The sequence below is a fragment of the Sinocyclocheilus anshuiensis genome, unplaced genomic scaffold (genome assembly GCF_001515605.1).
Source record: "Sinocyclocheilus anshuiensis isolate Anshui unplaced genomic scaffold, SAMN03320099.WGS_v1.1 scaffold670, whole genome shotgun sequence".
In the NCBI taxonomy this organism is placed as follows: domain Eukaryota; kingdom Metazoa; phylum Chordata; class Actinopteri; order Cypriniformes; family Cyprinidae; genus Sinocyclocheilus; species Sinocyclocheilus anshuiensis.
Window position 1 is genome coordinate 1,046,017 of NW_015546062.1, and position 25,813 is coordinate 1,071,829.

Here is a 25,813-nt window from a genome sequence, read left to right on the forward strand (position 1 = left end):
GTTATTATAATCAGTAATTATGTCCCCACTGGATGCAACAAATGCCTCGTTTATAATGGGTTTTAATGGTTTTGTCTCATCGCTCTGGCCAGACAGGGCATCACAATATGGTAAGGGGCATAACATTTCCATCACACGCTTGAGGTATTCGGCCAATCACAACACACTGGATAGCTGGTCAATCAGAGCACACAAAAGGTTCTGTCAACTGGAAAATATATATTTTTTTTACAGTGCAGGACATCTTGTCCTGTTATTAAGGCATATTGCCACAAAAGTCCAATGCATGTTCAATGACCTAAATCTTTTCTGGACGACATTGTTGGAAATGTTGAACAGCTGTTTTGCAGCCAAGATCTTAATGTATGTGCCTATACACAGACACTGACCTTCAAAACTAAAGCTACCCTGAGAAATATCCACTGGAGTAAAAAGTGACACCAAACTCCGGTGTCCCCAAGGACACTTCTCTTTCTGTATTTCTTGAAGAAATAAGCGAAAAAAGAACAAGGGATGAAATGTGTTGTAGATTATGCCCAGAGCCCTTGTATTTTCTGATCACAGTGGAACGACTCAGGGGACCGACTCACCTGATTGGCCGAGAGTGCTGGTGTGTGGCCGGAGCATAGAGGCATGTGCGCCTGCTGATAGGCAGTTGCTTGGCGACTGTGTGCTTTATGCTGAATAACATTACAGGCTGTGATTGATGTAGCCAGTGCCCAGCTGTGCATGAAGAAAGGAGAGAAAGAGGGAGAGAGAAATGAGCAGACAAATGAGGAGAGAGAGAAAGGGGGGAGCAAGGATTTGTCCGCCTGGCTCATGCTAGTAGAAGAGGTGTAATAACTATAATTACAGCACAATTTAACGCATTAAACAAAGAGATTGATGCCACACCTACAGCTAGGAGCATGTTTGAATCTCTCAGTGTGTGTACATGAATGGAAATGTATGTGTGTGCTAATCTAATGATAAAAACATAATGAAAGCATCTAAAAATATTGTGTTTGTGAGTTTAAATTTGCACATAGGCACTTTTTATATACAGAAAAACATTTTTTGTCAAATGGGACAAACAAATTAAAGCGTTCATTAGTGTGTGTAGTAATAGTTTGGAGCTCTATATGTAGAAGCAAGCTAATGAGCCCTGGGATTAATACACACAAACATAGACACAAAAATAGAAGTCTTTGGTGCAAAGAGACGCACACAGCTGAAACGTAGGGATAGTAGCGCAGAAGGAGAGATGTAGTGTGTGTGTGTGTGTGTAGGTGGGAAATAATAATGCTTTTGAACAGCCAAGATGTTGTGTGTTCTTGGCTGCTGACTATCTGATAGCAACAGCTTGAGTTTGACATGAAGCTCTGTAGTAAAAAATATGAGTGCATTATTTATCAAAGAGCACCTGTATGCTGAGGTCACCTTGCCCAGAAACTGTCCACTTCCTGTTAATGATGAAGAGAAGATGGAAATAAAATAGAAGGAGAGGAAACGTGGATGATGAGACTTTTAAAAAGCTGGATTCTGAAGAGTTTAGTTTTGTGTGTGTGTGACATGTAAATACTTTCTGGCACAGTTTAATGTTTAATCGTAAGTATTTTCTGTGCCGTAAATGCGATTTCCTTAACTTTTATGAGACTGTATTTGTTCATCAATTAACTGTACAATAAAAATAAATAACTGCACAAATGTACTTTAATACAGGTCTGTTGTGATGTCTGCAGTACTGAAGGCTGTGGTTGCCAGCACTACTGCTTTATTACGAATTGTTTTACAGTTTACAGTGTTATTTGTGTTGGTGGTGTTCTTTTGAGTTATGCGTTATGTGATGTTGGCGTAGATTGCATCTCTGTCTTTAAATTTGTAGTTGAATGTCAGCTTGTGCTTTGTGTGCATCACTGCTTGCTCTATAAGTTTTCATCTCTTGGGATGTTGTCAGCCTGACAAATGTGTCCCCTATAGTTCAACTACCATCTAACTGCGATTTCTGTACTCAGGTTTAACATTATTGGTTTGAGAAAGGAGTTGACTCAAAAAGCGTGACCAGATATATCTTTGCATTATGTAGAGCAGTTTCACACAGGATTGCCCGGAGCGAACAATACATTACTATTCAAAAGTTTGTGGTCCATTTTTTAAAGAACTTAATTCATTGAGCAAGGATGCATGATTCAATTGATCAAAAGTGACAGTAAAGACATTTATAATATTATAAAAAGTTACAATTTCAAATAAATGCTGTTCTTTTGAACTTTCAAGTCCTCAAAAAATCATGAAAAAAAATGTATCATGAATTCCACAAGAATATTATGCAGCACAACTATTCTCAACATTTATTATAATAGGAAATGTTTCTTGAGCGGCAAATCAGCATATTATATAATATTATTATATTATACAATATATTATAAAATGATATATTATATTATAATTATTTCTGATGTATCATGTGACCCTGAATACTAATAATTCGCTGCTAAAAAAATCAGCTTTGCCATCATAGGAATAAATTATATTTTAAAATATATTAAAGTAGAAAAGTTATTTTAAATGGCAATACTGTTTCTCAATATTACTGTTTGTATTGTATTTTTTGATTTTGAATAATTGTAGCCTTGGTAATCTACTATTAAAAAATATCTTCTTTTATGATCAACAAAAATACAGTTTTGGAACATAATAACTGAATAATTGTAGCCTTGGTGAGCGTGAGACTTGTCTTTCAAAAACATCCCTGAACTCAGAATAGTCTGAACGGTAGTGTGCATACAATAGATACAGTATAACAGATTCTTCTAAAATGAGCATTTTTATCAGGCTCTTGTGTGTAGGTTCAGTAATTTCACTTTAATGGCAATAAATAGGATCTGAACATAAACATAGGAGCCTGAGAAAAATGCTCAGTTTAGAAGAGAATTTCAAACGGTACTTAGAGGCTTTTGCATCTGAACTCTTCATATACAGATACATATACAGTTATTTTAAACTTGTATGCATGCTTTTTTTTCCTCATTATTTCCAAACCATTAGTATATTTTAGCAGCTTCAAATGGGTGAATTAGATGTCAGTTAGACTCGATAATCTAATGCCATTGGTAGAGATGAACTTACTCATACACAATAAAAAAAAAATCGTAACACTCATTACAGTAGATGAAGTGTTGCCTTACAGTTAAAAGAGCCAGTCGCCTTTAGAGGTAGAGGCATCATAGTGTTCAGGACAACTGGTTGTCCAACCAAAAGCGAAAGGAAGAATAAACACTAATTTGTGTGATTTTGTTTGGTGCCGTGGAAATTACACACTGCACCTTTAAGGCAGACGTCATCCTATTTCTGCGGTTGTTCTCTTGATCTGTAATTTACATAGACATCTGTCTCTCTCTCCTCCGCCTCGCTCTCACACATCCAGTTCACACAAACACACACAATCTCATCTATTTTCATTACCAAATATGTTTCACCTGAATGCACACTGAGAGACTGATTATAACGCTCACGTTTGAGCTTTTTAAAACAATGATTCAGGCATAACATCTTTCATAAACATCTTATCACCCACTTTCTTTCTCTCTCTCACACACACACACACACACACACACACACACACACACACACACACACCGTCTGTGCCCATGGGCAGTACAGAACCACGGTAATTGAACTGACATACCTACAGTGTATTAATACAAGTTTAATATGGCTAGTGTGAATGAGAGAAGAGCCGGAGACATAAAGACGACGACAGGAGAGAGAGAGGGTGAGTTAGAAATCGGAGCAGCAGAGCAAATCAAAGCAAAATTAAATGGATTTACATATTTCAATGAACGCCGCAGGTAGGCCTTCTAATTATTTCATTTTCCCTCAGCTCTCATTTCCTCACTTGTTCCTCTCAGTCGACAGACGGCCTGTTGGACTGTTAAAGATGTGTACTTTAGCTCCAGACTTCTTATTCAGGCAATTTCAGCGTCTCAGTTACTGCTAATGATGCAGTTGCTGTTGTACTTCCTAGTGATGTCCGGTTCGCGAACGAATCGTTCGATTTAACCGGTTCTTCTTAGTGAACCGGTTGAACCAGTTCACCAAATCGGACTGAATCGTTGAAAAGTGTAAGCATTAATCCACAAATTACTTAAGTTATTCACTTTTTAAACGTGGCTGACACTCCCTCTGATTCGAAATAAACCAATATCCCGGAGTAATTAATTTACTCAAACAGTACACTGACTGAACTGCTGTGAAGAGATGAACACGAGCAGAGCAGCATGTGTGCAGCAAGCCGGATAATGAACGTACACACCCACTGCTGGAGTGGTTCTCGTTCTTGAGTCAAGAACCGGTTGCATTGGTTTTCGGATCACCGGTACACTCAACCGAGAACCGTTTCTTTCGGACACGTCCGATTTGAGAACCGATGAGCTGATGATACTGCGCATGCATGTTATTTTTCAAGAGGATGAAAAGCATGTTATCCAAGTATTTTGTTAAACATCAGAAAGTGTGATAATATAAATATATTTTATTTTACTTTTTTTTAAAAGATGAATGTATCTAATCCGTGTACTTTGTTCAGTTGAAGATTCTGTTAGGTTATAGTATAGACAATAATTAAGACTCTGTTTAATAGGAATAAGGGATGATTTATGAAATACCTGCACTGTAATTGTAGTTAACGATGACACATTCACAAATTGAGTTTGTAGTAAATAGAACTGATGAGCACGAGTAGAGCAGCTGATGATATACTGAACGTGCGTGCAGCGTGCCGGTTAGAGCGGGTCTCGTTCTCGAGTCAAGAACCGGTTGCATCGGTTTTCGGATCACCAGTACACTGAACCGAGAACCGTTTCTTTCGGACACGTCCGATTTGAGAACCGATGAGCTGATCATTACGTCATCGCGAATGACATCATTACATTAGGGCGTAAAAGAACCGATGAACCGGTTTTTTTAACCGGTTCATTGAAACGAACTGTCCGAAAGAACCGGTTCGCGGAAAAGAACCGGACTTCCCATCACTAGTACTTCCTGTCCCAACATCACCCAAATTTATTTTGCGTCTCGGCCTACCTTTGTTCAGGAAATTTGTTTTTGGAAATGTTCCTCTTTCATTGAAACCCTCCCCTGAGACTGGTTCCCATAATTCAGTTTAATTCAGTTCTCAGTCTGTGGCCGTGACTGCTCACACTGTTGGCAAATCAATGAAGTGATGGTTATGTAACCCAATTTTTGACAAAGAAACAGCAATGATTATATGAATATTAGTCATAAATATTGTGGCACATATCACTGACATGATATGAATCATCGAGTATGGGTAGTCTTTCGAGATTTGGGGGAAGAAATCCCCCAAAGATGATAAAGAAAAGATGATAAGAAATATCATCTTATCAGATGATAAGATGGCGCCGACGCTGATGGCTGCCTCCGTGGCGTGCTCCGCAGTTGTTTTTATGTTTTTGTTAGTTTGTCCTGTCTTTAGTTATATCCCTGCAATCAGTTTCACCAGAGACGAATACAATAACTGTGGAACACACACTATTTATTCACTCATACACTTATTTATCTAACACTCATACTCAGTCTACACCTCAAATTTGCACATAATATACAGTACCTGTACATACAAAAACTGTCTATTGTAATATACCTGCACATACAACTGTCAATTTATATATTTTTATTCCTTATTTACTTGTTCTATTTTTTATTATGTGTGTTTTTTGTTCTGTCACTGTCATTCTGTTACACTGTGGAAGCTTCTGTCACGAAAACAAATTCCTCGTATGTGTAAACATACCTGGCAATAAAGCTCATTCTGATTCTGATTCTGATTCTGAAAGGATTGTTTTATTTTGTTGTTTAATGGCTTTAGATGTGCTGGACACACTGGAATTGTAATACTGGACACAAAAATATGTGAGTGATTTGAGCGTGAGTGTGATTTTGTAAAAAGCACATTATTGGCGTATATTTTGCACCAGTAATGTGCCAAATCTAATACACCAAAATCTAATGATGTTGTGAGGTTCCAGACTCATTGTGCAAGCAGGCTTTGGTTGAAATTGCAACGCAATTCATGGTTATAACTAGGGCTGGGTAAAAATATAGATTTTTGTTCTAGTCTTCCCCATTTTGTTTGCAGTCTGTATTGAAATGTGATTTAATTACAGTAGTATGTACCCCAAAATAATGGCCAGAAACATCTTTAAAGGGATAATTCTCCCAAAAATGAAAATTCTGTTATCATTTACTCATACTAAAATTGTTCCAAACCTGTATGAATTTCTTTCTTCTGCTGAACACAAAAGAATATATTTTATATAATATATTTTGAATATATATATATTTTGAATAATGTGGATAACCAAACAGTTTCTAGTCCCCATTGACTTCCATAGTATGTATTTTTCATACTATGGAAGTCAATACTATTTTTCATACTATGGAAGAATACTATTGGTTAAACACATTCTTCAAAATATCCTTTTATGATCAACAGAATAAAGATCCTCATACAGGTTTGGAACAATGTAAAGGTGAGTAAATAATGACAGAATTTTAATTTTTGGGTGAACTATCTCGAAGTTGTTTTTGCCAGCTGAACGTAAAAACTAACATGCAACCAGTATAGTCCAATGACGAACAAATTCCTCTTATGAACTGGTTCTTTGTAGTAAATCAAAGACATGACAAGTGTAGCCCGAAAAAAATGACTTAAATTTTTAATTTTACTTTTGCTTTAGTGTGTAATATAGTTGTTTGTGCATGCAAATGATCTGCAAAGTTACAAAGCACAAAGTCCACACCAAAACGAGCTAATCTCTCAGAAAGAAAACACTTGCCTGAAATGCCTCGTTTGTTGTCCTGCAGTTATTTCTGCAACTTGCTTATCTCACCATGTTAGACATTTGCATAATGCCCGCCCTCTGGCTGCTTTGGTCCACCTTCAAAGAACAGATGGGTAAGTGATTTCGCTATGTCGAGGAGACTGTGTTTTCACTGTGAAGGCAAAAATCATTGAACTGATGCTATAGTTACCATAGCTGAAAACCCGATTATGGTAAAGAATGTTACATTTCTGACAAATTCTTTAAGTTGTGAAGCAATCATAACAGACTAGGCCAGCTGACCAATCAGATCAGACTTGGGCTTTTCAGGGCCTGTATGTGTTTTTTAAACTTTAAATTAGGTAAATGTATTCTAGGAGACCCCACAAATAAAATAATGAACTTGTAAATGGGCATAATATGGGCACTTTAAAACATTATGGACATATTGTACAACAAAAAGGACATTATAACTGAAGTATACCCAATTGAATCAGAATCGTGATGAACAGAATCAAATTGAATCTATAGCTTGTGAATCACTATTGAATTGAATCAGGTAATCTGTATTGATACCCAGCCATAGTTATCGCAGATGTGAATAAATCGAAGAGAGTCAACCAGTATATTACAAAAGCTCAGTGCCTGTCACCCATCTTCTAACAACTCTATAATTCAATACCGTGTATCTACGGATGCCGTATTCTTACAGTACTCTCTCTATTTCTGTATCTCTGAGAATGTGGGGATGCTCTGCATCTGTGTCATATGTCTCTGACAGTGAGGATGCATTAAGTGAATCTGTATTCAGTGTCTCTGACAGTGACGACATATTCTGCCATTTCATAATCTTGTTTTGAAGCCCAATGTCATTATAACTTGTATCATGGTTTGGTTTTATTCTTTCAGTATTCCAAGGCCATTTATATTTTGTTTTTGTAATTTGATTTGCTTTGATTTGTATTGGGTCAGAGGAGATGCGCATTTGCCATTATATATGGGTTTCAGAACCCATGTAAAGATATTAGATTAAGCACACAACAAACAGAACAATTCACCATATTTAGATTCACATCCTGTATATTTATTCAGGAAGATATGCATCTAAATGGTTAGTTTTATATTCATATTTACTATTTGGCCTAGTTTTGTCTGCATGCATTTGACTCTGCGTAACATGGTAAAATAAACCAGATGACCAGGATACAGATGTACAACTGGAGTCTTGATTCATCTTGAAGTGATTTATTTGCTTATTTATTTATTTATTTTAAAATACTGTAAAATATGTTTTTTAAGAGTGTCTCTCCCTATCATATGACCCTATTGTTGAACGGATCACTCATTTTAAATTATTTAAATAGTGCACATTCACAATAGCAATAAGATCCCTTTCAATTATTTTTCTTCATAATTTAATTGGAATTGCAATTTAATTATGCAAGTTGAATAATGAACTAATTTTAATCACTCTAATACTCTCAACAGTCTGGATAGGTCTAGAAGCGCAACTCTTGATTAATTGTGATTACAGTTACTTCCCATGATTCCTCATCCCACTCCTCGGTCTCATTTTAACACGATCATGCGTTCCGTCTCTCTCCCAGACACCTCCGTCATCTCCATCCTCACAGCATAAATGTCAAATTAAACGGCTTCCTCTTTGTCTCGCACTCTCTCTCTCTCTCTCTCTCTCTCTGTTGCCCTCTCTCCTTCTTTTTCCAGCATGCTGGCTTGTATAAAAGGTTGTTATGTGAGTTAGGTGTTAATTGGTTGCTGAAGTCCATTAATAGTCTCCTTGCGACTTTGCTTGTCAAGAGCCAAGCGGGGAAAACTGATGAGTGTGTGATTTTCCTCCAGAGAGAGAAAGAGAGAGAGTGAGGGAGAGAATGAGAGGATGACGGAGAGGGAGGAAGAAAGAGCAAGGTTCAAAGCCTCGCTGTAAGGTCACTGGCACAGAAGGAAAAAAAAAACGGAGTTATTTAGAAAGAAGGAGACAGAGTGACAGTCTAAGAAGGCGAACAGAGAGGGAGATAGACAGAGAGAGAAACACTGTGTTGATAAAGAGACACTAAAGGGCACTATTCAGAGAGGAACAGAAAAGGAAGATTATGTTATGTAGCGAATCAGCTCATGGGGAAATATGAATAATTAATCATAACTAGTTATAATTAATTATAAATATTTAGATCCGCTGTAGATATTTACTTGACCTCTCAGGGTCAACTGTCTTGTCAATTCTAAGAACGTTAATTTCCTGGTTAAGGGAAATAACTTTCTTACTGTACAACTCTACAAAGAGCTTGTAGCGTAAATCTGCATGATTAAGTGACTCCAGTTATGAGCAAACAATGAACAACATCAAGTGTGATACAAGTAAGGCTTTATTAACTACATAAACACTTAAAACTAGTCTAACATACTACATAAACACTTAAACTAGTCCAACGTACTACATAAACACTTAAACTGGTCTAGATAACTGGCAGAATGGGGACGAGACGAGAAGGGATGAAGTGTGGTGATCACGTTCCCATTCTCCTGTTCCTTTTGATAAACAACATGCAGTAGTGCTCAATAGGCTATGATCCCGGTGAGAAACAGCACATGGCGGCTCTCTCAGAACCTGAGAGACTGCGCTTCCTGTTGACCAACTTTATTCAAGTGTGTTTGTTTCGCTGCAGGTGTGTGTGCTTACAAGTGTACTTATAGCTGACAGTAGCAATGCTAACTTGACCATACTGCAGTGCAAAGGCAACTGTCAAAATGACAACTTATGTAGAAAATCAATTGAATCTTTATCAAATCAATCAAAAAGCGATTTTTCTCAGTTTTACTATTGGTAAGGATGCTGCATTTAGAGTTAAGTATCTTTTAGAGTACATTTAGTCATTTACCAGATGTTTGAATCCCAACAAACTTACAAATTAGGAATATCACAAGCAATTTATCATATTAATAATGTCGCTTTTTCAGTAACAAGCTACTGGGGAATATGTAGCAATGTAGCGTGACAAAACAGCTACATCATATTTGTCACACTGTATCTCACACGCAGCTTTACAGCCTACTGGGCTGAGGCGATGATCAAATGATAATCAGTCCGATTCATTTTAGTGAATCAGTTCATTCGGGCAGTTCGAACAGAAACTGTTCACTGGTTTGTGTCTTTTTGCAGAAATGCGTCAAATCACTTGAGCACCAAATTAGCATGATTCTGAAGGATCATGATTCATGTGACACTACAAAACTTAAAATTTTTTAAATATGTTTAGAATAAAAAAGTAATTTTAAATTGTAATATTTCACAATATTACTGTTTTTATGTATTTATTTATTTTCAAATAAATGCAACCTCGGTGAGTTTAAGAGAATATTTAATTTTTTTAAATTGCAGTTCATCACTGTTTAATTATAAAACTATAATCTGATAATTTTTTTTCTGTTTTAAAAGAAACTGAGCTTCCGTGTTGACAGCTTCATTATAATGGAAACGATTCGGAGCTTTCAGTTCAGACCAGGTGTTACAGTGTTGTTGCCCTTAGAGGGGGAATTTTACTGTAGCTGTTCATTGCTGTAAACAGCGTGTGTGTAGGGGGTGACTGGGGTTAGTTCATCTCCAAGTGCTTTAATAGCATCCCACAAATTGAGACTTTGGCAGGACTTGGATTTCTGTTTTGTCTGTATTTTCGTTGTGAGTCGACCGTGTGCGTGCGCCTCCGGGTTTGTGTGTGTGTTTGTATAAAGGGTGATAATTGTGCTCATAGGTTTAGAGTTCGTGTGAGGTTTTAATGAGAAGAGCTCACAGGAAGCTGTCTGATTGAGTAATGGCTGCCGGCTTGGCATAAAAGCCTGGCACTAACAAACAACAAGACTCAGAAGAAAAGAGAGCGAGAATGAGTGCCAAGAAAGTCTTCCACACACACTCAGGGCCATGCGCACTCGTTTCGCTCTCTCTCGCTCTTACTCGACGCCCTCCTTCTCCTTCAAGAGACTTAAATTCACCACTCCCCCACCCACACGCATTATTACATAGCCTGAAGGACTAAACGCAAATTTAATCTGTGATAAGCAGAACATAGGATCAGTGCATCAAAAATACCCTGCACCTTTTCTGCTGATGCACCTGGATTCCTGCACCCACGGACACCCACCTTCCCACCTGCAGCCTCGGGCTTTCCTGGACCGAACCTTTGGTGCTGGATTAAGTTTTAAGAGCCTTAATGTCTACGGTATCACAAGCAGTCAGAGTGTGTATGAGGCATTCATGAGTTTTTAACATTACCCTCATGCAACTGTTAACTCGTGTCCCTTAAGTGCTTTGGCAACATTTGGTCTGGTGTGATGCCAGTGAAAAATGAAATGATTGGGATGCAAATGAGAATAGAGGAACAGGAAAGTGGACTGTGGACACAGTCTCGTGCTGCACACAACTGTAATGAATACGCACACAGCCGCATCAGCAGTAATAAAGCATAATAAGTGTGAGAAGATTAAATTAAATGACATTTGTGCTTCAACAAAAATGACAATTTTTTAAACCGATGGACGTGGCTGTGTAGGAATGTAGTCAGGAGTCATCCAGAAAAATAGTCAGCTAGTTGTGTTAGTGTTACCAACATACACATACACATACTGTATATTTATACAGTATATACAGTAGTAGTAGTTAGATGGATGGATGGATAGGGAGATGGATTTGTAAGTAGATGAATGAGTGGGTGGATGAATGGATAGGTAGGTAGATAAGTAGATGGATGGGTGAATGGGTAGGTAGATAAGTTGGTGGGTATGTAGAAAGGTTGTTTGATGGATGGATGGTTAGGTAGGTAGATAAGGTGGATTAGTACTTGGTAGGTAGATAAGCAGGTGGATGGATGGATGAATAGGTGGGTAGGTAGGTTGGTAGATGGATGGATTGTATAGGTAGGTGGATGGATATGTAGATAGGTAAGTGGATGGATTGATGGATGGATAGGTAAGTTGGTAGATGGATGGATAGTATGTAGTAGGGCTGCACAATTAATCAAATTTCTAATCGCGATTACAATTATGGATGCCACAATTACGTAATCGTTTAAAGTGGCAATTAATCGTTCAAAGTGCACTTATGTTATTCTGCACGCTTAAGATATGTTCTTTCTTTTTACATGTTATCTTAAGGGTTTTTCCATTGTTTTAGTTTTAGTATAACATTATAATACCATTCATATTTTTACTTTTTTATTATTTAAAGAAGAAACCAATCCATGTATATTTGACATTTGAGGCTTAATACTATAGAAAAGCACTAACGGTTTTTCAGTTAAAGGGGTCATATGATGCGATTTCAATTTTTCCTTTCTCTTTGGAGTGTTACAAGCTCTTGGTGCATAAAGAAGATCTGTAAAGTTGCAAAGACTAAAGTCTCAAATCCAAAGAGATATTCTTTATAAAATTTCAGAGTCAGCCACACCTACCTAAAACGGCTCGTTCTAACACGCCCCCACATATCTACCTCACTATGTGGGAAGATTTACCAAAACAATGGTATAAACATCATTTAATGTAAATTGTGATCATCGTAATTAATAATCGCAATTACAATTTCAAGGGGATAATCGACAATTATGATTTTTGTCATAATCGTGCAGCCCTAGTATGTAGGTGGATGGATAGATAGGTAGATAAGTAGATGGATGGATAGTAGGTAGGTGGATAGATGGGTGGATGGATAGGTAGGTAGATAGATAGATGGATAGGTAAGTTGGTAGATGGATGATAGTAGGTAGGTGAATAGATGGGTGGGTGGGTGGATGGATAGGTAGGTAAATAAGTAGATGGATGGGTAGGTAGGTAAGTAGGTGGGTATGTAGAAAGGTTGTTGGATGGATGGATGGCTATGGTGGATAGGTAGGTAGATAAGGTGAATAGGTACATGGGTGGATGAATGGATGGGTAGGTAGATGGTTAAGTAGGTGGATGGATATGATGGTGGATAGGTGGATAGATAAGTAGGGGGATAGGTACATAGGTGAATGGATAGCTTGGGTGGATGCATGGATAGGTAGGATAGATGGGTAGATGATGGATGGATGGATGGTTAGGTGGATAGATGTGTAGCTGACTAGATAGGATGATGAATGGATGGGTAGGTAGATGAACAGGTAGATGAATGTATGGATGGATGATGTTTTTTTTTTTTTTTAATGCAGAACCTGGATTGAATTCCTTTGAATTAATCAACTAATTGACTAGTCTGTCCACATTCACACAATCTTGCTATCCTCTCTTAGTCCCCTGTGCACACACTGGATACTATTCACACATGAATACACACAGATTCATGCATTTATGCGCACGTAGCTTAGTATAGTACCGAATGTACAGCATGTCGCAAAACAAGACTCATTTATTTAGAACATCCCCTCGTGACTTTGTGAACACTCTCTGTGTGCCAGACAGATAAAGACTGATCAGAAAGAAGCTGATGACCCAGAGAGCTTTAGCAAAACACTACCAACTGTAGAAGTGAGACTGAAAGACAGTGAAGCTCTTTGATTGACTGACTGTTTTGCTTTCTGAATGAGTGCTATTGTGGACTCTCACCCTCCCCTTTACCAAAATAATGATATGTGGGATATGCATCTGCCAGCACGCACACACTCAAGTATTTATACCAGGGTTCTCTACCAAACTGTGTCTGTGCACTTTCAAGAGAGGTTATACAAACATCATAGATAACTCAATGAGTTTTGGACTTCGAGAAATAAAAGAGACAATAGTTGAAGGAATCAGAGGACCTTTCACCGATGGACAGCTCAAGAAAAAGAGAGAAGGAAGAAAGGAAAGGAGATGGATTAACTTTGACTCAACCTTGGTGGAAGTAGGGGAAGTTGTGTGACGGCTTTGGGGAAAATCAAATGGAATCAGGCAGTTACCTGAGGCTCGATGGATTAACTTTGACTCAACCTTGGTGGAAGTAGGGGAAGTTGTGTGATGGCTTTGGGGAAAATCAAATGGAATCAGGCAGTTACCTGAGGCTCAGATCTGAAGTTGTGCTCCCACACAGTGAATATCAGCTCTGCCAATCACTGTGTGTGTGTTAGTGAGGATCCCGGCTGTGCTCAGCATCACGGTGTGCTTAGAACACTAGTATGATTGGCTGTTCTGGGCTTTAAGACACCTGCGCTCATGGTGCGATAACACATAGCTCTTTGTTAGGGATCGTTTTGGACTTCTGAGCCAGTTCTTCAAGTTCCTACTGCACATGTTTTTCAGTGTTTTAGAGCAAAACCTTTTAATATTTCATACATAGATGTGTGGTATGCAATCTCAACTTCAATTCCATGCCAGATTAGTTATAGATTTGGTATGACGCAAAACATCTTCGATCGCCTGTCTGTACTTCCATTGTTGCGTGCAGCCCTTTCTAAAGTCACACAAATGTGGTTGTTTAACTTCTTACATTTTAAATACTCATTTCAAATCTGGTGAAAACAGTTGGCAGACTAGATAGCGCATTGATTTATGATTGTTTCAGCGAGCCAGACTGTGTTTGCGGTATCACGGTGTTATGATGAGGTGAACCTCAGCAGGCTCTGCCTCATCACGAAAGAGAAAAACAAACTCGCAAAACCAAAACCTCGCAAAAGTGTGAGGAGAAAAACAAGCTTTTGTAGGATTCAAATCTGTGATGTGGTTAGCCGGCTACCGTTTCAGATATAAACACAACAGCCTTTTGCATAACAAGTATGATGTTATCTAAAAGCGACTACTCCATTAGTGTTCGCAACGTTCGAGTTTAGTCTTTGAGTGCTAATAAGTAGTTTGACGGGAAAGTTAAGTGTGGAAATTGCCACACGATAGGAGTTTCTTTTTACTCTTGAACGTGGAGGATTGTTTTAATTAGCTGCCTTCGGTTGGTTGTTATCGCACGTGATATTAGTTGCTTGAGGATTAAAACACAGCCGCTAAAGTGATTTAGTTAACCCTGCGCTTAAAGAGCACTGGTGTTTAGTGTAGTAATTTTGCTGCGGTTTCAGCTGTGTAACGTGTGCTGAATTGTGCAGTCATCAACCACAGAGGCCTCATTGATCAGCTGCCGAGCCTCAATACACAATGAGACGAGGCCAGCGATCTCTCCTCCTCTCCTCCACTCCATCCCTCCTGCTGCGATCCCTCGTTCTGCTCTCCCTCTGCCGTGAGTCGTCACATTTCTTGCTTTACTTCTCCATCTGTCTCGTTTCTCTCGGTAATTCCTCAGCACACCTTGAAATTAATCTTTCTCTTTCTGTCTGTAACCTTATGAAACCCAAAGCTACTTTCATTTCTCTTCATCTTTCTCATCTCGGTCTCAGCCTCTCGCTTTCTCTTTATTTTAGCCGGTCCCCGTCTCCTTAGACACTTCTCTCTGTCCTTGTCTCTCACTCCGCCTCAGAAGAAGATAATTTATGGGAAGGAGTGAAGAGATGCGCGCGTGTGTGAAGAGAAAAGAGGACACGGGGAGAGGAGAATGGAGGCCGAGCCAGCTGGCAGATTTATGATTGAGGGATCAGAGAGGAGTGTGAACCAAAGACAAAAAGATAGAAAATAGTGGTGTCATGCTCTTTTTTCCTTCTCTTTTTAAAAAGGCCACCAGAGGAAGTCTTTACTCACTCAGTGCCTTAGGCAAGAAAATACATAACTTTTTTGTTTTGTTTTACAAATTACCAGTTGGATATGTAAATGAAAGATATAATAGAGTTTTCATTTACGATGCAAAGAGACCCTGGTGCAAATCCCGACCTAATAGGCTCTTTTGAAATAAAGCAAGAACTTGACAGCTAGTGATCAACCCGCATTTTCATTGTATGGAAAAGATTTGACATTTTGATAATGATCCTTTTTGTGTTCCACCAGAAAAAGGGCATATGAGCTTGGAGCGACGTGAGAGTGGGTAGATGATGATGGAATCTATTCGATTGAATTGACCACATTTAGATTGCTGCAGCGTTTTAGATAAACACTTTGCTTCTTAATTATCAATGAACTGAATAATGTTTTTGGATGTTTAATTGTATGTTCATTTCCCATTACCTTTAATGTTATCTAACGCTCACTTAAACACCAATAATTTAATAACACTGATAAATGTCACCTTTAGCAGATCTCAAAATCTCAATGTTGTTGTGAGGATGAATTCACTTTTAGCATTTATTTATTTATTCATCCATCTAGTATAGCCTTTTAATGTCAGCCATTTACAGATAATTATTCATAGCATTAATAATTATGATCTTTTGAGTGTCCTGAATTTAATATTATGCAGCTTCTAAGTCACTTATCAATCAATTTGTGAAATCTGAGTAGGTGAACTTGTTAATACAGCCAGATGTTCTTGAATTGACCAAATTTAGACTGCCGCCCTATTCGGATGGTAATTGTTTCTGATGGGGACATCTGTTAAAAATAAATGAACATATTTCCTCAGTGATAAAACTCATGCAATTGGATGATGATTTACTCACCATGGAGGGGTGAGTTCTGTGATGCTACAAACCTGCATGTTTAACATGACTAATAGGAAAGTAACTATTAATTAATTTAAATATCATTTTAGTAATAGGAAATTTTATTTGTATTTGAATTGATGTGTTTCTTGCATTTTACCTCACAAAATGATTTATGTCATTTTAAAAATGTGGAAATTAGCAGAAACGAGTTACGCAACCTCTTATTTACAGAAGGGAAATTTGACTACTTGGTAACATGATTACTCGCTGTAAGCCCTAATAAACTTGTATAACTCTTTAGATGAAGGTCGAAATAGGAAGGGCAAGATGAAGAGGCAAAGGAGAGTTACGGCAAGTGGAAAACTCAGAGAACAGACATCTTGTAGAAAGAAGGGAAGAGAGGAGAGTGGTAAAACAAGAGCCTGAAGTTGAGAGGGAATTGTTAATACAACCATTAAAATGTGCAGAACACTGGGGAGGAAGGAAACGGCAGTATGACAATGAGGAGAACCGGACGAATGAGCAAAAATACAGACTCTGTAGGGACACAGAAAGGCAAGAATGAAGGAAGGAGATATGACAGTGGCTTTATGGAGGATAACCTCAAATTCACTCAGGGACTTTTACAGTTAAAGAGAACATGTATTCAAGAGGAACCTCAAGGAAACCCGAGATTGGCCATTTTATGGTGTAATTGCTGTTTTTCCCAGAGTATGTGCACTTATAACTCAGCAAGGACATTGTTGCTCCTGTTCTCGGTGACTCACTACCTCAGGTTGATATGACAGTCTGTCAATACTTCAGACTTCTCTTGCTGTTTTCCTCTGCCTTTTAATAACATCACATCTGGGGTGCTGGGCCACATTGTCAGCAGAAGCAGAAGTCCTCAGTCTAATTCAAACCTGAAATAAATACATGTTCTGATGTAAAATAAATAAGAACTATTTAAAGATGCACAATACATTGGTTATCTGTCGAAAATATCTGATAAGTTATTTTAGGTGCTTGTGGTCACACTGAGATTACGTTTGCCATCGTCTAACATTGAAGTTCATCTTTAAAAAACACTATTTATTTATATAATAATAATTACAAATGAAAATCCATGCTGTACATTATAATGTTGTGATGCCTAAATTCACTTGTAGCATTTAAAAATTATTGATTTTATTATTCAATTATAAAATCTGCAATTTATTGGTCATAACATGAAAGTAAAAATCAGCTTCTTGATATAGAATAGAATTTGTATATGTCTAATCAATTTATTTGCATAGCGCTTTTCAAAATACAGTTTCTAAGCAGCTTTACAGAAAATCATGATGTAAATGTTTAGAATATCTTAATATATTTATGCCTTATAGTTGCTTTTAGCAGATTACATCTGGGTGATAATATAGTTTTGCGACAATACAAGCAATCAAGTAGTTGAGATTTGCTCAGTATATATCGCCATACGTGAGTATACTATATGTGTACTTTTTATAACTTCCCTACAATATTTAAGATTCTACGCTATTTCTAGGTTACTAATCAAAAAAATTAGTGACTTTTGTTCCAAAACTCCTTTGTACAGACTGTCAGATGCTCATCCAGTGAAGCAGAATATGTGCTTTAGATAATTCTGGAGAACATGATCATCAGGTTTTAAACAAACTTGTGGAGTTCATGCAGCCTGAGTGCTGCTGTCATTAAAGCGAAAGGGGGTCATACAGTATAAATACTTAGACATTCTGAAAGTCATTAAATTCAATTTTCAATTCAACGTTTCATTCAAACTGTTATGCTGATAATATAATTTGTAATGGAAAAAAAATATTAAATTAGAAAAAGGCTAAACAGAAGCAATTTCAGTGGTCTCAGACATTTGAAGCCTGCTGTATATTCATAATCTCAGCAACAAAAAGCCATTCTCTGCACCAGCATGTGTGTATGTGTGTGAGTGAGAGAGATAAAGAATGGGTCTTAAGCCTTGGCAGAATATGCTGTTATGTAATTCTCACCAATAAAGCATTTTTTCCCTAGCAGTTGAATGTAAGATGCTGTTGGGGATAGGAGCCAGGTTGACAGGATGAGTGTGTGTTTGCGAGGAATTGTGGCAGTCTGGATTTCTGCACTGGCCATGGGCTAACTCTCACAGGCTAGCCTGGTGTAATTGCCCTGTAAATTTTCCGTAAGCCCCCTTTGTTATGGCCGACTGTAAATGACTCTGCAGTGCTTTGAAACAGTGTGTCAGGAATAGGGTTGCAAAGGGGTGGAACATTTCCAGTAAATTTCTGGAAACCTTCCAAAAATCCCTGGAAGATTCCAAAAAATCCTGGAAAGTTTCCAACATTTCTGAAATGTTTCCGAAATTTACAGGAAATTTTCCACCTTTTTGCAACCCTAGTCAGGAACACACGGGGGTCTCCGCTCTGCTCCCAAAACAAACAAATGTCCACACACACACACACACACACACACACATGAAACCAAGGATATCAGGGACAGGATAACCTGAAGGCTAAGGTCTAGAGAAATAAATGGATGGATGAAGGGAAAAAGAGAGAGGGATGAAATAGAGTGAGGAGAGAGTGATATGACTGAAATATGGTGATAGAAAAGAGCAGTGTAAAACATGAAGGTCAAAAGAAAGAGAGTGCAGCGGTTATGGTGAGGGGAAGAGATAAGGGAGAACAGGAGCAAGAAATCACAGATGGAGCGATGGAACAGGGAATAAACATCATGAACAGACAATGAACGAGTGAAGAAAGCTTTGAAGCTTCTGGGCACATTGAAATGATCTTAGATCAGTAAATACTTGTAAGAAAATAACCAAAGATTTTCTTTGGCTTACTTTTTTTGTAAAGGAATAGTTTACCAAAAATGAAAATTCTGTTATCCTTATGTTATTCCAAGCCGGCATGACTTACTCTCTACTGTGATACATGAAATAATAATATCTTGAAGATCCCTTTAAGTCAAAGCATAGCAAAAGAGAATAAAAAAATGGGTATTTGAGTTTGTTCTATTAAAATGATCAGTTAGTTACTTGTATCACTTCATGGCTATCTTTTCTCATAGGAGATATGATGAAGCACTTAATATTGCACATTTAAAGCTATGGAAATAGAGGAAACAATTAGCATTGATACATAAATTTAAAACAGTAACTTTTCGTTAATGTTGTTGTTTTGGGCTTTTACTGACACCTAGTGGTGTGGATGTATCAAATTTGATTCTAAAAGTAAAATTGTCCATTAACAGTGAGGTTGCAGGACTAAATTGAGTATTATTCAGCTGGTCATGTGATCACAAATTGGTGTAATGGTAAACCTGCACCATATAAAATAAAACTTATTTTATAGGCGACTGAAATATCTGGAATATATATCTTAAAAAAGTCTATTTAATGAGCGGAAAAATTACTGCATGAACCTTCAATCTAAATAGCCAGTTATTACAATGATGTCAGATTTTAAGTCACGGCAGTTTGACATTTCCAGTTCAGTCAAGACATTTACTTAATATAATTACTTATGATAATTAAGTAAATGCATTCAGGAAAGCCATTTGCATGTTCTTCGTTATTTTTTAAGTTCAACGAACTCTTCATTTTGTACCGTGCAGCTTTAGATTAAGGATACGGATGAGAGAGAATATATGAAGGCAAGAACATGGATGTAATTAGACGAGTGGAACAAAGAGATAAGAGATGGATGTTCAGTCCATTTTCTCCTCTCTTTGCTTTTTGCATGTCCTTTTCACTCCCTCCTTCCCTTTTTCCCTCTGCTCCTCCTCTCTCTCGCCCGCCCGGACAAAGCAGGATGATTATACTGTGAGTCTGAGCTGCAGAACAAATCACATTTCTGAAGGAGAGAGATGGAAATAAACAGGCCCCTTGCCGGAGAGATAGCAAAGAGAGAGCGGGAGAAACACGAAAGAGATGATGAGGAATCCATGGTGGGGAGATAAAGAGGAGGAAAGTTAAGGAAATGTAAAGTAGAAGAGACACGGAGGGAAAGTTAGGGAAGGTTGCAAGGAGAAAACCAGAGGAAGCAAGTGACGGATGAAGCCGGTTACAGAGGAAAAGGGAGCTTAGTGTGAGGGTGAAGGGGCTGAAGACAAGAAAAATGAGGGGAAAATGAAGGAAAGAGACGGGGTTTGATGTTAAGGAGGAGGTGGGGGAGTCTGTGTAGGAAGGGAATGAAATTAGCGAGGAAAAGCATGCAGTAGGAGAGGGAATTATGAGTTTTAGAGAGGAGCAGAAAGCGGAGAAAAGAAAAGAACAAAGAAAAGAAGGGCAGGGGATAGAAATATGCCAGACTGAAGAAAAAACAAGGTGCTGAGGGAGATGGAACTGGGAAAGACCAGGAATAAGAGCACGACAGATTGAGATAAAAAAGAAGAGAGGGGATTTGCAAGGGATTATGATTTATTTATGGTGTGGATGTTTTTTTTAACCATGTATGATTGGCAGAGAGCGAGATTCTTCGGAGAGATAGTTTTAATTTTAGACCACAGAGTGAAAGAAAGAGATATATAAAGATAGCAGCAGGGAATCTTAGTCCGTCAGCTTTTCAGCCAAAGCTGCTCGCTCACTGATTACCTGAGACATCAGGTTAGGTGACGTCTGGGATCTTCAGGTTGGCTGGAAAAATAAAACAAAAAAGTGATGAGTGACTCATGAGTTCTGAAGATATCAAGTGCTCACAGAGCGAAGCAGAAAGACTGAATTGAAATTGGATTAAAGGAAAGAATCAAAGGATGTCTTAATGTCTCAACAGCTCTAGTACTGTTAAACTTTGACGTGGATCTCTTAGGATGTCCTTATCTGCCTGGTTGTCTGCTCATTCATTTGAGAGTTAAATGTGTGTGTGTGTGTGTGTGTATGACTACGTTCTGTGTGTGAGGGCATCTGGTGGTTCCACTGTACGCTGTAATTCAGCTAGTTAATCTCAAGCAGGGTGGTTGCTCATACGCCTGCTCTGTATCTGGCCTTCTACCAAGTCACTAAATTGAACTCACCTCCATAATTCATGGCTGCTTTCTTAGTAGGGAAAGAGAGGGAAAGATGCCCTACCTTAAAGGAACAGTTCATCACAAACTGAAGATTTTGTCATATTGTACTCACCCTCATGTTGTAAGTTATTGGGGTTCAAAGCTGTTGTTTTGGATCCCATTGACTTTCAATGAATGGACAAAAACAGTTCAAATGTTTATAATATGTGTGTGTGTTCTGCAGAAGAAAGTATAAGTCATGCAGGTTTGGTTTTTGGGTGAACTGTTCCTTTAAGAAGGGGTCTATCTGTAACTTGTTTTTATAAAAAAAACAAAACAAGTTTGTTACTGTACAAATCTAAATCAATAACTGCCCACATGTATTCTGTTAACAAATATACCTATTAAAATATTTAATATCCAAAATAAAATAAATTCACAGTTTACTATTATCCAACGAGAAACACAATTGCATTTCAACCCAAAAACTTTTCAGATGGAATAAACCTCACAAATGTTGATGTTCAGATAAAAAGTCAATATTGATTTTTCAGTTTATGGTCAAGCATGTAAACTTTCCCCATCTTACTCTACTGTTGAACTACCATGATTTATTAATTTATTTACTTACTCTATATAGTCTCTATTATTTATATTTATCTATGATTTATATAACTGTATCATTTATATTTCATATTTATATTATTTACATTTAAAGTCATTATTTATTCAATAACTCATTGTTTATTTATTTGCTCATTCTACCTATCTTTCTTCAGGATAAGGATTTGTACGGTTTGTGTGTATTGATACATCGCCCTCATCTGGCCAAATTATGAAGTTCTCCTCCACATCCCACCACCACCACCACCCCGCCAGCCTACTTTATTTATTTGCTTCTCCTAGCATCAGTACGCCAGCCTGTTATCGATCTCTTCACTTTAACACCTAATACAATTGTGAGCATGTTGTATATTTTATTATGGTTTGATTCTAATAGGGTCAAGATGAACCCATCCGCGGTTTCTTGTTGTTTTCGCCCTGCCGTAGGTGCTCATAAACTCCCGTGCCCACGATGCAGATACGACCGCAAACAACTATAATGCAAGTTGTAGCAGACTCGGCTGGCCCCTCCGCTATTTTCCTGGCAGCTGCGAATGCGTCTCAAACCCCAGCTGTTTTTCTCCTGCCCCGTGCCTCCCTCTACATCTCGCTCGGTGTCTTTCCACCCCCGTCAGCGAGTTGGCGAGTTTCTCGAATGTCGTATTGGCATCACGGCATGCTCCCCTCCCTCCGTGCCATTTGTTTTCCCGTTCGCGTCCCTTGATTTCGGTCATTTACATGAAGAGGAGACAGCTGGCATGCGGCAGAGTGCATTTAACGGATGCTCAATTAGCCGTGTTTTGTTTGACTTCTCAATCAAACACATTTAGCTACTTTTGTTGGGAATTTGGCCACACTTGTTTGAGTTCTGTTAGGTTTGAATTACGTTTTTAATTGCCTCCCATGTATTCACAGACCTTCTCTTGATGTATAGTGCTGTTGGAACAATTATGAGCCATTAAAACAATGGCGGCCAAGTCTGCGGATGCCCGAGTGCTGAGTAATAACAGTCATTAGAATAATAATTGGGATAGCAATGGCGGTGCCGATTGTCGTGATATGGATCACAATATTGATGCGGAGGACAGAAATAATAATGGCTACAATTACAATGGCAATTGTGCAAAATTTCAGGACGTCCTCAGTCACTGTCTCTCATTTTCTTCTCTGTTCTCGCCTCTTGATTTCAGCTCAATACCTCACCTGTCAATGTTTTATTAACCCGCTCTCCCTCCACGCTGAATTTAAGACAAGGGTACTCTGAGATGGATAGAGCCTGACAGGATTAAATTTAAATGAAGCCAGACGAGCGGGCCAGCGGGTGACGGAGGATGCCGACTAGCGCCTTTATAGACTCTCCTTTATTTCCCTCCTGAACTTTCTCTTTTGTCGCTTTTCAGCAAAAACGCCATAATAATCCTAATTGTTCCTCTAAGAGATGTTTTGCCTCTGGTCTATAACCAAGATGTCCTCATGAAATGTTTGGAGGACATCTTCACTTCAACTTTTAACTAGGAAATGAAAAAAGTTTCACTAGTTGTGTTATTTGTACACTACCAATGGTGCAATAATGGATAAACATGCATTGCAGAAGAAAGTCATGAAAAGTCATGAGTTTTCACCACACTGTCATTTCCACACATCTCAAATGATGCATTTAAGCTATTGTTCATATTTGATATTTAACTTTTTTTCTTCATGTTTTGTTTTTTTCCTTGATAAACAAGTACATCATTATTGCTTAAGGTTTAAATGGCACTAATGGAACAGTTGTAATTTGAATATAAATTGATATCTTCTCATAATAAATATTGAAACGATTTACAGTTATTTAACTTTTTATCTTATGTTATGAATAATATTCAAACAAGTTCAATTAATATTTTTATTATGGATTTTCATATTCCGGTTTGGGCTTAAGGTAAACAATAAAATCTATACATAGAAGACTTTTGAAAAGTAGCAAAATAAAATAAATGCAAAAATAAATTATGAATTCATGGAAAAAAGTTTCCAAGACAGTTTTAATATGACCTTCATATAAAAAAAGTGGTAAACCAGTGCAAAACTTTAGTAGTGGCAAACAGTTGTAATTTGTGTAAAAATATTCTCACATAAATATTGAAATGATTTATGATTATTTCACTTTTTTAGCTTATGATAATTAAACTGATATTAGAATAAATGTAAATAATTTTGGATGAATTTTCATAGTCTATAAAATAATAAACATCTATACTGTACATAAAAGGCTTTTGAAAAGTAGCAAAATAAAATAAATGCATAAATAAATTAGAAATTAGTGAGGAAAAGTTTCCAAGACAGTTTAGATCTGGAAAAAATAAAATAAATACAGAAACAAATTAGAAATTTGTGAGGAAAAGTTTAAGGCAGTTTTAATGTGATCTTTATATAACAAGAAGACGAAAAAACTATAACTTAGCAGTCTTTTAAAGGCACAATATGTAATTTTCGCCGCTAGAGGGCGCATATTCAAAATAAACAAATAGACAAAGGTGTAGTTTGATGACTGGGTGGGGAATCATGGGAGTTGTCGTCTTCATCCCCACAGCCGACGCAATCCGACGGGACTCAGGCAGAAATCATGTTCATGGATGAGCTAATGATTTATTAACGTAGTAGAATGAAGCAGGGTGAGGCTGAAAGCTGTCGAAGCGAAACGAGGCTGCTGAACGAGCGTGACACACGGCTCGAAAGCAGCGGAGCTTTTATTATGCCACACTTCCGTTAGCGCTCCCGCTTCTTCTGGTCGTGCATATGTGGGAAAAAAAATCAGCACTGTTTTATCATGCTAGATACGTTTGAACGTTCTGTTATAATGCTACTCTGTGCGGTCATCACTGGTCTATTAAAATGCATAGCATATTAAAGCGTCTTTGGTGTTTCCATGTTTTCTACAAAACAAAAGAAATCGAGGGGTTATGACGTCATTAGCAGGCGACAGAATGACACTCTAAACACGGTCCGTGTCACTAGTTAAAATTGCTTATTTCTCTGGATTTGAACATTCTTCGAAACATTTGGGATAATGTAAGTACACAAGTCAGCAAAATATATAACACTGTTCTAGTGGTTTTTGGATATTTTAATAAAAAAAATCATACATATTGTGCCTTTAACTATAACAAAAACTTATAATAAAAATCAGCCCTTGGACCATAAGTGCCTATAGATGACGAAACACTCTTCACATTCTCCACATTATTATTATGTTATAGTGTGAAATAACTCACCTACACAATACTCCATCAACTGTTCCAAGCTCAAGCTATATACAGACTTCCTGTCATACAGCATGTCTGTAACATGTCAGTCTGAGCATGTCAGACATCTTGTCCTAGCTAGGTGAGTGGAGCAATGGAGGAGACAGGTCTCAGCGAATCAGCAAATGTGACAGTTTTACCCTAGTGATCTGTTGTGATGTCATCAGATCTAGTCTGTTCTGCTGAAGAACGCGGTGCCTTGGTGTCAGGATTGCGAATCAGTACAGTCCACCAGAGACAGGCTCTCCACGAAGACCACGGATAATGATGTGCTGAAGGTTCCAGCAGCATGCTTGCATGGGCCAGCAGTGACGACCTCGTGTTCAGCTCCTCTATATCCTGCTAAAATAAACATCAACAATACATGAGCGTCGCCCAGAACATGCAGTAGATGTTACCTTCAACTAGATTTAGCAGTGAAAGTGCCATTAGATGTTCTGTGTTCCCTGCGTATGACTGATCCGAGTTCATTCCCGAAAAAGAGCCGTCATTACCGGCACTTTCACGAGGTGGATGTCAGAGCGAGCAGATGTGTGTCAGCCCACAGTAATGGATAAAGATAACGATGCTATTGGTCTTACCAGCACTTAATTAGGACCCTTTCTTTCTAGTCTCTGTCTATCTGTCAGTCTCTCATTATTTTCCTTTT

General features: G+C 37.9%; 1 protein-coding gene across 4 annotated transcripts in view; it reads left to right on the plus strand.

Moving 5' to 3' along the window:
- The window catches only part of cadm4 (cell adhesion molecule 4), a 161,029-nt gene that overhangs the window by 92,250 nt on the left and 42,966 nt on the right, over positions 1–25,813 (plus strand). The window contains exon 1 of one of the 4 annotated variants that reach the window (XM_016500819.1): positions 14,489–15,006. The exons of 2 other annotated variants lie outside the window; for them this stretch is intronic. In XM_016500819.1, the coding sequence (XP_016356305.1) occupies positions 14,925–15,006 (82 nt within the window). In that variant the 5' untranslated portion in view covers positions 14,489–14,924. Of the gene's footprint in view, positions 1–14,488; positions 15,007–25,813 lie in introns of those variants that run through there. One more of the 4 variants, XM_016500822.1, reaches the window with a different exon arrangement.